The sequence below is a fragment of the Leptodactylus fuscus genome, chromosome 1 (assembly GCF_031893055.1).
Source record: "Leptodactylus fuscus isolate aLepFus1 chromosome 1, aLepFus1.hap2, whole genome shotgun sequence".
In the NCBI taxonomy this organism is placed as follows: domain Eukaryota; kingdom Metazoa; phylum Chordata; class Amphibia; order Anura; family Leptodactylidae; genus Leptodactylus; species Leptodactylus fuscus.
In genome coordinates, this window is record NC_134265.1 from 360,842,793 (window position 1) to 360,859,203 (window position 16,411).

At 44.2% G+C, this 16,411-nt stretch overlaps 1 protein-coding gene across 2 annotated transcripts in view; it reads right to left on the reverse strand.

Moving 5' to 3' along the window:
• DYSF (dysferlin) overlaps positions 1–16,411 on the reverse strand; it is a 283,259-nt gene that overhangs the window by 234,721 nt on the left and 32,127 nt on the right. For both annotated transcript variants that reach the window (XM_075261820.1, XM_075261819.1), the window contains exons 2-3: positions 3,145–3,200; positions 1,606–1,697 (exon numbers count right to left, since the gene is read on the reverse strand). In XM_075261820.1, the coding sequence (XP_075117921.1) occupies positions 1,606–1,697; positions 3,145–3,200 (148 nt within the window). The remainder of the gene's footprint in view (positions 1–1,605; positions 1,698–3,144; positions 3,201–16,411) is intronic.

Below are 16,411 nucleotides of genomic sequence, written 5' to 3' on the forward strand. Positions count from 1 at the left end.
GTACATAGGAGCAGTATTATAGTAGTTATATTCTTGTACATAGGAGGTAGTATTATAGTAGTTATATTCTTGTACATAGGAGGTAGTATTATAGTAGTTATATTCTTGTACATAGGAGTAGTATTATAGTAGTTATATTCTTGTACATAGGAGTAGTATTATAGTAGTTATATTCTTGTACATAGGAGCAGTATTATAGTAGTTATATTCTTGTACATAGGAGTAGTATTATAGTAGTTATATTCTTGTACATAGGAGTAGTATTATAGTAGTTATATTATTGTACATAGGAGCAGTATTATAGTAGTTATATTCTTGTACATAGGAGGTAGTATTATAGTAGTTATATTCTTGTACATAGAAGCAGTATTATAGTAGTTATATTCTTGTACATAGGAGTAGTATTATAGTAGTTATATTCTTGTACATAGGAGTAGTATTATAGTAGTTATATTCTCGTATGTTGGGAGCAGTATTATAATAGTTATAATACTAATAATGATAATAATCCTTTTTCTTTGCTCAGTAAATTTTAGTAAACCTTTCCTATAGATGATATATGAATATATGATAGCTTTATGTCTTAAATACAATAGCGAGGTCTCCCAATGTGCGGTATTATAGCCCAGTATACATCTTCCACATCTTACAGCTCATTCTGACAGATATATTCCAGGGATTTTCCAGGAAATCACAAGAAATAAGAAATCTGCAGCTATAATTAGACAAGGGGAAGCAGACACTGAGTACTGGGCAGTTTGGGGCTTGTCCCTTTGGCAGTGGGCACATCATCAGTCATGATATTGTGACCTGTATGTCAGTATACACCCACAGACTGTATACTATGCGTCACGTATATTTCTACAAGGTTGTGGAAAAGTATTTGCCCCCTTTGTCTTCTCTTCTCTGTTTGCACATATATAACATGGATGAGTTTCTATTAGTAACCCCTTGTTCCCTGGTGTCTGTATAACCACAGCAGTGTGTCCGGTCCTATGACAGATGACAGACTTCTCTATCGGTCGTACTCCGTATAGGTTACTAGAGATATAAATTGCTTCTTCTATTCTTCTGGTTGTTTCATATAGTTACCTCTATCCCTTGTGGCCTTGTGGCCTTGATTGCTGACATACTCTGTGCTGCTGTAGACAGGGTTAAGGGGATATTGTCACTCCTTAGGGAGAGACCACCATATAGGTGTGTGGAGACTCATTAAGCCTTTAGCACTCCACTTTGCAAAGGACCATGGGAATAATATGCAAATCTGTCTTCCATTATGTAAATAGGAAGTCAGTTGCTGCCTCTGTATTGCAAACCAATAGAGGGCGCTCACTGGAATGTGCAAGCCTGTCTTCCCTGATGTAGTTGGGAAGATAGGCTTGCACATTCCAGTGAGCACCCTCTATTGGTTTGCAATACAGAGGCAGCAACTGACTTCCTATTTACATCATGGAAGACAGATTTGCATATTCTTCCTGCTGTAGACAATACATGTCCAATCCCTGCCTGCTTTGATATATCTGGGATATTATAACCAATAATGTATCGATGAAGGACAAGTCTTGTCAGTGACTATTCCTCTATGCAGCCATAGCTTTACATTACCGGTTCCTTCCCATGGTCTCATGGTCTTTGACGGCGGCGTACAGCTCCGCGCTCGAGTCCAGAGGAACGCCCTTCAGATCCCACTCAAAACCCTAAAGGAGAAACAGATGATGAAATACACTCCATACACACGGGCCGGGGTATCTAAGTGATAGCATGTAGTGTATCTAAGCCAATCATGTGTAATACTGTATAGTGTATCTAAGCCTATCATATATGATACTGTATAGTGTATCTAAGCCTATCATATATGATACTGTATAGTGTATCTAAGCCTATCATATATGATACTGTATAGTGTATCTAAGCCTATCATATATGATACTGTATAGTGTATCTAAGCCTATCATATATGATACTGTATAGTGTATCTAAGCCTATCATATATGATACTGTATAGTGTATCTAAGCCAATCATGTGTAATACTGTATAGTGTATCTAAGCCAATCATATATGATACTGTATAGTGTATCTAAGCCAATCATATATGACACTGTATAGTGTATCTAAGCCAATCGTATGTGATACTGTATAGTGTATCTAAGCCTATCATATATGACACTGTATAGTGTATCTAAGCCTATCATATATGATACTGTATAGTGTATCTAAGCCAATCATATATGATACTGTATAGTGTATCTAAGCCAATCATGTGTAATGCTGTATAGTGTATCTAAGCCTATCATATATGATACTGTATAGTGTATCTAAGCCAATCATATATGACACTGTATAGTGTATCTAAGCCTATCATATATGCTACTGTATAGTGTATCTAAGCCTATCATATATGACACTGTATAGTGTATCTAAGCCTATCATATATGGTACTGTATAGTGTATCTAAGCCAATCATATATGATACTGTATAGTGTATCTAAGCCAATAATGTGTAATGCTGTATAGTGTATCTAAGCCTATCATATATGATACTGTATAGTGTATCTAAGCCAATCATGTGTAATGCTGTATAGTGTATCTAAGCCTATCATATATGATACTGTATAGTGTATCTAAGCCAATCATGTGTAATGCTGTATAGTGTATCTAAGCCTATCAAATATGATACTGTATAGTGTATCTAAGCCAATCATGTGTAATGCTGTATAGTGTATCTAAGCCTATCAAATATGATATTGTACAGTATATGTACACTAGAGCAGTTGGTCAGTGGTAGGGTCAGGTCTGAGACCCCCTGATCTTATTCTGGTGTACAGGCCATCAATAAGTAGTCACAGACACGCCCCCTTTTAAGCCTATCCCATGTGATATGTGGCCACTGAGAAATGGGAAAAGCAGTGCTAATAGACAATGACATGGAGAGTCGCTCCTCCTGGCACCCCTGACACACCGCCCATTAAACCCATACAATGACATAGAGAGTCGCTCCTCCTGGCACCCCTGACACACCGCCCATTACACCCATACAATGACATGGAGAGTCGCTCCTCCTGGCACCCCTGACACACCGCCCATTACACCCATACAATGACATGGAGAGTCGCTCCTCCTGGCACCCCTGACACACCACTCACCTCATTCCAGATTGGGTTCTGGTTGTTCTTCAGAACTTTGGTTTTTTTCTTAACCCCTGGAAAATAAGGAGGACACAATGTCACTGAACACAATACAGAGAACACAATACAGAGAACACAATACAGAGAACACAATACAGAGAACACAATGGCCACTTCTCCATTACTGGTGAACATTTCTCTGCCATACTTTACAATTTAGACAATTTGGCCGAGGCCAAAAAAGTATTGGAGTGTATTCCCCATGTGCCGACAAGTATAATGGAGGGGGGATGCGAGGCCGAGAGGAGGAGACTCAGGCACTGGTTCCTGTAGCTGATCATAGAGGAGGGGGTGTAGTGGGGTCTCTGGGGCACCCCCGCCGTCACTGTCACCTTATCCTTACAGGTCACTGATTTGTGGAGCATTTCTTCCCCTTGTGTTACAAGTCACAGAAAAGCTGAAGAAGAGCTGCAGGACCTTACAAGACAGCAGGGTCACATGATAGAGGTCCTGCACCAAAACTCCACAGAGGAAGACTGTGTGCAGTGTGTGTACAATGTGTGTGTACAGTGTGTGTGTGCATTGTGTATACAATTTGTGTATTATACAGTCATGGCCAAAAGTTTTGAGAATGACACAAATCTTCTATTGTCACATGATCTGCTCCCTCTGGTTTCTGTGGGTTTGTCAGATGTGTTTATCACATACAGAAATAGAATTGCAATCATATTCTGAGTAACAAAAGCTTATAGTGACAGTTAGAATGAGTTAATGCAGCGTTGCAATATTTGCAGTGCTGACCCTTCTTCTTCAGGACCTCTGCAATTTTCCCTTGCATGCTCTCAATCAACTTCTGGACCAAATCCTGACTGATAGCCGTCCATTCTTGTACAATCAATGCTTGCATTTTGTCAGAATTTGTAGGTTTTTGTTTGTCCACCCGTCTCTTGATGATTGACCACAAGTTCTCAATGGGATTAAGATCTGGGGAGTTTCCAGGCCATGGACCCAAAATCTCTCTGTTTTGTACCCTGAGCCATTTAGTTATCACCTTTGCTTTATGGCAAGGCGCTCCATCATGCTGGAAAAGGCATTGTTGATCGCCAAACTGCTCTTGGACGGTTGGGAGAAGTTGATCTTGGAGGACATTCTGGTCCCATTCTTTATTCATGGCTGTGTTTTTAGGCAAGACTGTGAGAGAGCCGATTCACTTGGCTGAGAAGCAACCCCACACATGAATGGTTTCAGGATGCTTTACAGTTGGCATGAGACAAGACTGGTGGTAGCGCTCACCTCGTCTTCTCCCAATAAGCTGTTTTCCAGATGTCCCAAACAATCGAAAAGGGGATTCATCAGAGAAAATGACTTTACCCCAGTCCTCAGCAGTCCACTCCCTGTACCTTTTGCAGAATATCAGTCTGTCCCTGATGTTTTTTCTGGAGAGAAGTGGCTTCTTTGCTGCCCTCCTTGAGACCAGGCCTTGCTCCAAGAGTCTCCGCCTCACACCTGCCTGCTGCCATTCCTGAGCAAGCTCTGCACTGCTGTTAGCCCGATCCCACAGCTGAAACACTTTTAAGAGACGTCCTGGCGCTTGCTGGTCTTTCTTGGGTGCCCTGGAGCCTTTTTGCCAACAATGGAACCTCTCTCCTTGAAGTTCTTGATGATGCGATAGATTGTTGACTGAGGTGCCATCTTTCTAGCTGCGATACTCTTCCCTGTTAGGCCATTTTTGTGCAGTGCAATGATGACTGCACATGTTTCTTTAGAGATAACCATGGTTAACAGAAGAGAAACAATGATGCCAAGCACCAGCCAAGTGACCAGTGGTGTCATTCTTACTTAATCATGACAGATTGATCTCCAGCCCTGTCCTCATCAACAACCACACCTGTGTTACTGGAGCAATCACTGAAACGATGTTAGCTGGTTCTTTTAAGGCAGGGCTGCAATGATGTTGAAATGTGTTTTGGGGGATAAAGTTCATTTTCTAGGCAAATATTGACTTTGCAAGTAATTGCTGTTAAGCTGATCACTCTTTATAACATTCTGGAGTATATGCAAATTGTCATTAGAACAACTGAAGCAGTAGACTTTGTAAAAATTACTATTTGTATCATTCTCAAAACTTTTGGCCATGACTGTAGACTGTGCTTGATGGATCTGTGCCCTCATTCAATATGATCAACTCTGTATAGATATATACTGTATATATATATATATATATATATATATATATGTAACTGTGTGTATATATGTTATTGTGGATGAGACTATGTATGTATGTATGTAACAATGTATTTATGTGTGTGTGTGACAAGAGACATAGGGGGAGTAGATGATACTTCCAACAATGTGTCGGCACTTACACTACTGTTCTCTGTAGCTTCCGATATACAATATCCGCTGCTGCCTGTGACATATAGATGTATACCTGTGGGTCTCTTCTGGGATCAGATTTCAGAAACCTCCCCTCCCCCGTAGACATTACAGACCTCCTGGATCTCCACCACATGTGCAAGTACTCCGCATTTCCCAGAAAATGACATAGGTGTGATATGATGGATGTGTCATGTGTCTCCAACCACTCCGAACTCCCAACAACCCCCAGTATAAAATCACTATAGATGACACTGTTATGGGGGGATCTGTAGATGACACTGTTATGGGGGGATCTGTAGATGACACTGTTATGGGGGGTCTGTAGATGACACTGTTATGGGGGATCTGTAGGTGACACTGTTATGGGGATCTGTAGATGACACTGTTATGGGGGATCTGTAGATGACACTGTTATGGGGGGTCTGTAGATGACACTGTTATGGGGATCTGTAGATGACACTGTTATGTTGGATCTATAGATGACACTGTTATGGGGGGGTCTGTAGATGACACTGTTATGGGGGGTCTGTAGATGACACTGTTATGGGGGGATCTGTAGATGACACTGTTATGGGGGATCTGTAGATGACACTGTTATGGGGGATCTGTAGATGACACTGTTATGGGGGATCTGTAGATGACACTGTTATGGGGGGTCTGTAGATGACACTGTTATGGGGGATCTCTAGATGACACTGTTATGGGGGATCTGTAGATGACACTGTTATGGGGGATCTGTAGATGACACTATTATGGGGGGTCTGTAGATGACACTGTTATGGGGGATCTGTAGGTGACACTGTTATGGGGATCTGTAGATGACACTGTTATGGGGGGTCTGTAGATGACACTGTTATGGGGGGATCTGTAGGTGACACTGTTATGGGGATCTGTAGAGGACACTGTTATGTTGGATCTGTAGATGACACTGTTATGGGGGGGTCTGTAGATGACACTGTTATGGGGGGATCTGTAGATGACACTGTTATGGGGGATCTGTAGATGACACTGTTATGGGGGATCTGTAGATGACACTGTTATGGGGGGATCTGTAGATGACACTGTTATGTTGGGTCTGTAGATGACACTGTTATGGGGGGTCTGTAGATGACACTGTTATGGGAGGATCTGTAGATGACACTGTTATGGGGGATCTGTAGATGACACTGTTATGGGGGGTCTGTAGATGACACTGTTATGGGAGGATCTGTAGATGACACTGTTATGGGGGATCTGTAGATGACACTGTTATGGGGGATCTGTAGATGACACTGTTATGGGAGATCTGTAGATGACACTGTTATGGGGGGTCTGTAGGTGACACTGTTATGGGGGGATCTGTAGGTGACACCGTTATGGGGAATCTGTAGGTGACACTGTTATGGGGGAGATCTGTAGATGACAATGTTATGGGGGATCTGTAGGTGACACTGTTATGAGGGATCTGTAGATGACACTGTTATGGGGGATCTGTAGGTGACACTGTTATGGGGGATCTGTAGGTGACACTGTTATGGGGGAGATCTGTAGATGACAATGTTATGGGGGATCTGTAGGTGACACTGTTATGGGGGGTCTGTAGATGACACTATTATGGGGGATCTGTAGGTGACACTGTTATGGGGGACCTGTAGATGACACTGTTATGGGGGATCTGTAGGTGACACTGTTATGGGGGATCTGGAGGTGACACTGTTATGGGGGAGATCTGTAGATGACAATGTTATGGGGGATCTGTAGGTGACACTGTTATGGGGGATCTGTAGGTGACACTGTTATGGGGGATCTGTAGATGACACTGTTATGGGGGATCTGTAGATAACACTGTTATGGGGGATCTGTAGATGACACTGTTATGGGGGATCTGTAGATGACACTGTTATGGGGGACCTGTAGATGACACTGTTATGGGGGATCTGTAGGTGACACTGTTATGGGGGATCTGTAGGTGACACTGTTATGGGGGATCTGTAGATGACACTGTTATGGGGGGTCTGTAGATGACACTGTTATGGGGATCTGTAGATGACACTGTTATGTTGGATCTATAGATGACACTGTTATGGGGGGGTCTGTAGATGACACTTATGGGGGGGTCTGTAGATGACACTGTTATGGGGGGATCTGTAGATGACACTGTTATGGGGGATCTGTAGATGACACTGTTATGGGGGATCTGTAGATGACACTGTTATGGGGGGTCTGTAGATGACACTGTTATGGGGGATCTGTAGATGACACTGTTATGGGGGATCTGTAGATGACACTGTTATGGGGGATCTGTAGATGACACTGTTATGGGGGGTCTGTAGATGACACTGTTATGGGGGATCTGTAGGTAACACTGTTATGGGGATCTGTAGATGACACTGTTATGGGGGGTCTGTAGATGACACTGTTATGGGGGGATCTGTAGGTGACACTGTTATGGGGGATCTGTAGATGACACTGTTATGGGGGGATCTGTAGATGACACTGTTATGGGGGATCTGTAGATGACACTGTTATGGGGGATCTGTAGATGACACTGTTATGGGGGGATCTGTAGATGACACTGTTATGTTGGTTCTGTAGATGACACTGTTATGGGGGGTCTGTAGATGACACTGTTATGGGAGGATCTGTAGATGACACTGTTATGGGGGATCTGTAGATGACACTGTTATGGGGGGTCTGTAGATGACACTGTTATGGGAGGATCTGTAGATGACACTGTTATGGGGGATCTGTAGATGACACTGTTATGGGGGATCTGTAGATGACACTGTTATGGGAGATCTGTAGATGACACTGTTATGGGGGGTCTGTAGGTGACACTGTTATGGGGGGATCTGTAGGTGACACTGTTATGGGGGATCTGTAGGTGACACTGTTATGGGGGAGATCTGTAGATGACAATGTTATGGGGGATCTGTAGGTGACACTGTTATGGGGGATCTGTAGATGACACTGTTATGGGGGATCTGTAGGTGACACTGTTATGGGGGATCTGTAGGTGACACTGTTATGGGGGAGATCTGTAGATGACAATGTTATGGGGGATCTGTAGGTGACACTGTTATGGGGGGTCTGTAGATGACACTATTATGGGGGATCTGTAGGTGACACTGTTATGGGGGACCTGTAGATGACACTGTTATGGGGGATCTGTAGGTGACACTGTTATGGGGGATCTGTAGGTGACACTGTTATGGGGGAGATCTGTAGATGACAATGTTATGGGGGATCTGTAGATGACACTGTTATGGGGGATCTATAGATGACACTGTTATGTTGGGTCTGTAGATGACACTGTTATGTTGGGTCTGTAGATGACATTGTTATGGAGGATCTGTAGATGACACTGTTATGGGGGATCTGTAGGTGACACTGTTATGGGGATCTGTAGGTGACACTGTTATGGGGGATGTGTAGATGACACTGTTATGGGGGATCTGTAGATGACACTGTTATGGGGGATCTGTAGATGACAATGTTATGGAGGATCTGTAGATGACACTGTTATGAGAGATCTGTAGATTACATTGTTATGGGGGATCTGTAGATGACACTGTTATGGGGGATCTGTAGGTGACACTGTTATGGGGATCTGTAGATGACACTGTTATGGGGGGTCTGTAGATGACACTGTTATGGGGATCTGTAGATGACACTGTTATGTTGGATCTGTAGATGACACTGTTATGGGGGGGTCTGTAGATGACACTGTTATGGGGGGTCTGTAGATGACACTGTTATGGGGGGATCTGTAGATGACACTGTTATGGGGGATCTGTAGATGACACTGTTATGGGGGATCTGTAGATGACACTGTTATGGGGGATCTGTAGATGACACTGTTATGGGGGGTCTGTAGATGACACTGTTATGGGGGATCTGTAGATGACACTGTTATGGGGGATCTGTAGATGACACTGTTATGGGGGATCTGTAGATGACACTGTTATGGGGGGTCTGTAGATGACACTGTTATGGGGGATCTGTAGGTGACACTGTTATGGGGATCTGTAGATGACACTGTTATGGGGGGTCTGTAGATGACACTGTTATGGGGGATCTGTAGGTGACACTGTTATGGGGGATCTGTAGATGACACTGTTATGGGGGGTCTGTAGATGACACTGTTATGGGAGATCTGTAGGTGACACTGTTATGGGGATCTGTAGATGACACTGTTATGGGGGGTCTGTAGATGACACTGTTATGGGGGGATCTGTAGGTGACACTGTTATGGGGGATCTGTAGATGACACTGTTATGGGGGATCTGTAGATGACACTGTTATGGGGATCTGTAGAGGACACTGTTATGTTGGATCTGTAGATGACACTGTTATGGGGGGATCTGTAGATGACACTGTTATGGGGGATCTGTAGATGACACTGTTATGGGGGATCTGTAGATGACACTGTTATGGGGGATCTGTAGATGACACTGTTATGGGAGGATCTGTAGATGACACTGTTATGGGGGATCTGTAGATGACACTGTTATGGGGGGTCTGTAGATGACACTGTTATGGGAGGATCTGTAGATGACACTGTTATGGGGGATCTGTAGATGACACTGTTATGGGGGATCTGTAGATGACACTGTTATGGGGGATCTGTAGATGACACTGTTATGGGGGGTCTGTAGGTGACACTGTTATGAGGGATCTGTAGGTGACACTGTTATGGTGGATCTGTAGATGACAATGTTATGGGGGATCTGTAGGTGACACTGTTATGGGGGATCTGTAGATGACACTGTTATGGGGGATCTGTAGGTGACACTGTTATGGGGGATCTGTAGGTGACACTGTTATGGGGGAGATCTGTAGATGACAATGTTATGGGGGATCTGTAGGTGACACTGTTATGGGGGGTCTGTAGATGACACTATTATGGGGGATCTGTAGGTGACACTGTTATGGAGGATCTGTAGATGACACTGTTATGGTGGATCTGTAGATGACACTGTTATGGGGGATCTGTAGATGACACTGTTATGAGAGATCTGTAGATGACATTGTTATGAGAGATATGTAGATGACATTGTTATGGGGGATCTGTAGATGACACTGTTATGGGGGATCTGTAGATGACACTGTTATGGAGGATCTGTAGATGACATTGTTATGGGGGATCTGTAGATGACACTGTTATGGGGGATCTGTAGATGACACTGTTATGGGGGGATCTGTAGATGACACTGTTATGGGAGATCTGTAGATGACACTGTTATGGGGGGATCTGTAGATGACACTGTTATGGGAGATCTGTAGATGACACTGTTATGGGGGATCTGTAGATGACATTGTTATGGGGGATCTGTAGATGACACTGTTATGGGGGATCTATAGATGGCATTGTTATGGGGGATCTGTTGATGACACTGTTATGGAGGATCTGTAGATGCCAGTTATGGGGGATCTGTAGATTACACTGTTATGGGGGATCTGTAGGTGACACTGTTATGGGGGATCTGTAGATGACACTGTTATGGGGGATCTGTAGATGACACTGTTATGGGGGGATCTGTAGATGACACTGTTATGTTGGGTCTGTAGATGACACTGTTATGTTGGGTCTGTAGATGACATTGTTATGGAGGATCTGTAGGTGACACTGTTATGGGGATCTGTAGGTGACACTGTTATGGGGATGTGTAGATGACACTGTTATGGGGGAGATCTGTAGATGACATTGTAATGGGGGATTTGTAGATGACACTGTTATGGGGGATCTGTAGATGACACTGTTATGGGGGATCTGTAGATGACACTGTTATGGGGGGATCTGTAGATGACACTGTTATGTTGGGTCTGTAGATGACACTGTTATGTTGGGTCTGTAGATGACATTGTTATGGAGGATCTGTAGGTGACACTGTTATGGGGATCTGTAGGTGACACTGTTATGGGGATGTGTAGATGACACTGTTATGGGGGAGATCTGTAGATGACATTGTTATGGGGGATCTGTAGGTGACACTGTTATGGGGATCTGTAGATGACACTGTTATGGGGGATCTGTAGGTGACACTGTTATGGGGGATCTGTAGGTGACACTGTTATGGGGGAGATCTGTAGATGACAATGTTATGGGGGATCTGTAGGTGACACTGTTATGGGGGATCTGTAGATGACACTGTTATGGGGGATCTATAGATGACATTGTTATGGGGTATCTGTAGATGACACTGTTATGGAGGATCTGTAGGTGACACTGTTATGGGGGATCTGTAGATGACACTGTTATGGGGGGATCTGTAGGTGACACTGTTATGTTGGGTCTGTAGATTACACTGTTATGTTGGGTCTGTAGATGACATTGTTATGGGGGATCTGTAGATGACACTGTTATGGGGGAGATCTGTAGATGACATTGTTATGGGGATCTGTAGGTGACACTTATGGGGGATGTGTAGATGACACTGTTATGGGGGATCTGTAGATGACACTGTTATGTTGGGTCTGTAGATGACATTGTTATGGAGGATCTGTAGGTGACACTGTTATGGGGATCTGTAGGTGACACTGTTATGGGGGATGTGTAGATGACACTGTTATGGGGGATCTGTAGATGACACTGTTATGGGGGATCTGTAGATGACAATGTTATGGGGGATCTGTAGATGACACTGTTATGGGGGATCTGTAGATGACACTGCCATGGGGGATCTGTAGATGACACTGTTATGGGGGAGATCTGTAGATGACACTGTTATGAGAGATCTGTAGATGACATTGTTATGGAGGATCTGTAGATGACACTGTTATGGGGGATCTGTAGATGACACTGTTGTGGGGGGGATCTGTAGATGACACTGTTATGGGGGGATCTGTAGATGACACTGCTATGGGGGAGATCTGTAGATGACACTGTTATGAGGGATCTGTAGATGACACTGTTATGGGGGATCTGTAGATGACACTGTTATGGGGGGATCTGTAGATGACACTGCTATGGGGGAGATCTGTAGATGACACTGTTATGGGGGATCTATAGATGACATTGTTATGGGGGATCTGTAGATGACATTGTTATGGGGGATCTGTATATGACATTGTTATGGGGGATCTGTAGATGACACTGTTATGGGGGATCTATAGATGACACTGTTATGGGGGGATCTGTAGATGACACTGTTATGGGGGATCTGTAGATGATACTGTTATGTTGGGTCTGTAGATGACACTGTTATGGGGGATTTGTAGATGACACTGTTATGGGGGATCTGTAGATGACACTGTTATGGGGGATCTGTAGATGACACTGTTATGGGGGATCTGTAGATGACACTGTTATGAGGGATCTGTAGATGACACTGTTATGGGGGATCTGTAGATGACACTGTTATGGGGGGATCTGTAGATGACACTGCTATGGGGAGATCTGTAGATGACACTGTTATGGGGGATCTATAGATGACATTGTTATGGGGGATCTGTAGATGACATTGTCATGGGGGATCTGTAGATGACACTGTTATGGGGGATCTGTAGATGACACTGTTATGGGGGATCTATAGATGACACTGTTATGGGGGGATCTGTAGATGACACTGTTATGGGGGATCTGTAGATGACACTGTTATGGGGGGATCTGTAGATGACACTGCTATGGGGGAGATCTGTAGATGACACTGTTATGGGGGATCTATAGATGACATTGGTATGGGGGATCTGTAGATGACATTGTTATGGGGGATCTGTAGATGACATTGTTATGGGGGATCTGTAGATGACACTGTTATGGGGGATCTGTAGATGACACTGTTATGGGGGGATCTGTAGATGACACTGTTATGGGGGATCTGTAGATGATACTGTTATGTTGGGTCTGTAGATGACACTGTTATGGGGGATTTGTAGATGACACTGTTATGGGGGATCTGTAGATAACACTGTTATGGGGGATCTGTAGATGACACTGTTATGGGGGATCTGTAGATGACACTGTTATGAGGGATCTGTAGATGACACTGTTATGGGGGATCTGTAGATGACACTGTTATGAGGGATCTGTAGATGACACTGTTATGGGGGATCTGTAGATGACACTGTTATGGGGGGATCTGTAGATGACACTGCTATGGGGGAGATCTGTAGATGACACTGTTATGGGGGATCTATAGATGACATTGTTATGGGGGATCTGTAGATGACATTGTCATGGGGGATCTGTAGATGACACTGTTATGGGGGATCTGTAGATGACACTGTTATGGGGGATCTATAGATGACACTGTTATGGGGGGATCTGTAGATGACACTGTTATGGGGGATCTGTAGATGACACTGTTATGGGGGGATCTGTAGATGACACTGCTATGGGGGAGATCTGTAGATGACACTGTTATGGGGGATCTATAGATGACACTGTTATGGGGGATCTGTAGATGACACTGTTATGGGGGATCTGTAGATGACACTGTTATGGGGGGATCTGTAGATGACATTGTTATGGGGGATCTGTAGATGATACTGTTATGTTGGGTCTGTAGATGACACTGTTATGGGGGATTTGTAGATGACACTGTTATGGGGGATCTGTAGATGACACTGTTAGGGGGGGATCTGTAGATGACACTGCTATGGGGGAGATCTGTAGATGACACTGTTATGGGGGATCTATAGATGACATTGTTATGGGGGATCTGTAGATGACACTGTTATGGGGGGTCTGTAGATGACACTGTTATGGGGGATCTGTAGGTAACACTGTTATGGGGATCTGTAGATGACACTGTTATGGGGGGTCTGTAGATGACACTGTTATGGGGGGATCTGTAGGTGACACTGTTATGGGGGATCTGTAGATGACACTGTTATGGGGGGATCTGTAGATGACACTGTTATGGGGGATCTGTAGATGACACTGTTATGGGGGATCTGTAGATGACACTGTTATGGGGGGATCTGTAGATGACACTGTTATGTTGGTTCTGTAGATGACACTGTTATGGGGGGTCTGTAGATGACACTGTTATGGGAGGATCTGTAGATGACACTGTTATGGGGGATCTGTAGATGACACTGTTATGGGGGGTCTGTAGATGACACTGTTATGGGAGGATCTGTAGATGACACTGTTATGGGGGATCTGTAGATGACACTGTTATGGGGGATCTGTAGATGACACTGTTATGGGAGATCTGTAGATGACACTGTTATGGGGGGTCTGTAGGTGACACTGTTATGGGGGGATCTGTAGGTGACACTGTTATGGGGGATCTGTAGGTGACACTGTTATGGGGGAGATCTGTAGATGACAATGTTATGGGGGATCTGTAGGTGACACTGTTATGGGGGATCTGTAGATGACACTGTTATGGGGGATCTGTAGGTGACACTGTTATGGGGGATCTGTAGGTGACACTGTTATGGGGGAGATCTGTAGATGACAATGTTATGGGGGATCTGTAGGTGACACTGTTATGGGGGGTCTGTAGATGACACTATTATGGGGGATCTGTAGGTGACACTGTTATGGGGGACCTGTAGATGACACTGTTATGGGGGATCTGTAGGTGACACTGTTATGGGGGATCTGTAGGTGACACTGTTATGGGGGAGATCTGTAGATGACAATGTTATGGGGGATCTGTAGATGACACTGTTATGGGGGATCTATAGATGACACTGTTATGTTGGGTCTGTAGATGACACTGTTATGTTGGGTCTGTAGATGACATTGTTATGGAGGATCTGTAGATGACACTGTTATGGGGGATCTGTAGGTGACACTGTTATGGGGATCTGTAGGTGACACTGTTATGGGGGATGTGTAGATGACACTGTTATGGGGGATCTGTAGATGACACTGTTATGGGGGATCTGTAGATGACAATGTTATGGAGGATCTGTAGATGACACTGTTATGAGAGATCTGTAGATTACATTGTTATGGGGGATCTGTAGATGACACTGTTATGGGGGATCTGTAGGTGACACTGTTATGGGGATCTGTAGATGACACTGTTATGGGGGGTCTGTAGATGACACTGTTATGGGGATCTGTAGATGACACTGTTATGTTGGATCTGTAGATGACACTGTTATGGGGGGGTCTGTAGATGACACTGTTATGGGGGGTCTGTAGATGACACTGTTATGGGGGGATCTGTAGATGACACTGTTATGGGGGATCTGTAGATGACACTGTTATGGGGGATCTGTAGATGACACTGTTATGGGGGATCTGTAGATGACACTGTTATGGGGGGTCTGTAGATGACACTGTTATGGGGGATCTGTAGATGACACTGTTATGGGGGATCTGTAGATGACACTGTTATGGGGGATCTGTAGATGACACTGTTATGGGGGGTCTGTAGATGACACTGTTATGGGGGATCTGTAGGTGACACTGTTATGGGGATCTGTAGATGACACTGTTATGGGGGGTCTGTAGATGACACTGTTATGGGGGATCTGTAGGTGACACTGTTATGGGGGATCTGTAGATGACACTGTTATGGGGGGTCTGTAGATGACACTGTTATGGGAGATCTGTAGGTGACACTGTTATGGGGATCTGTAGATGACACTGTTATGGGGGGTCTGTAGATGACACTGTTATGGGGGGATCTGTAGGTGACACTGTTATGGGGGATCTGTAGATGACACTGTTATGGGGGATCTGTAGATGACACTGTTATGGGGATCTGTAGAGGACACTGTTATGTTGGATCTGTAGATGACACTGTTATGGGGGGATCTGTAGATGACACTGTTATGGGGGATCTGTAGATGACACTGTTATGGGGGATCTGTAGATGACACTGTTATGGGGGATCTGTAGATGACACTGTTATGGGAGGATCTGTAGATGACACTGTTATGGGGGATCTGTAGATGACACTGTTATGGGGGGTCTGTAGATGACACTGTTATGGGAGGATCTGTAGATGACACTGTT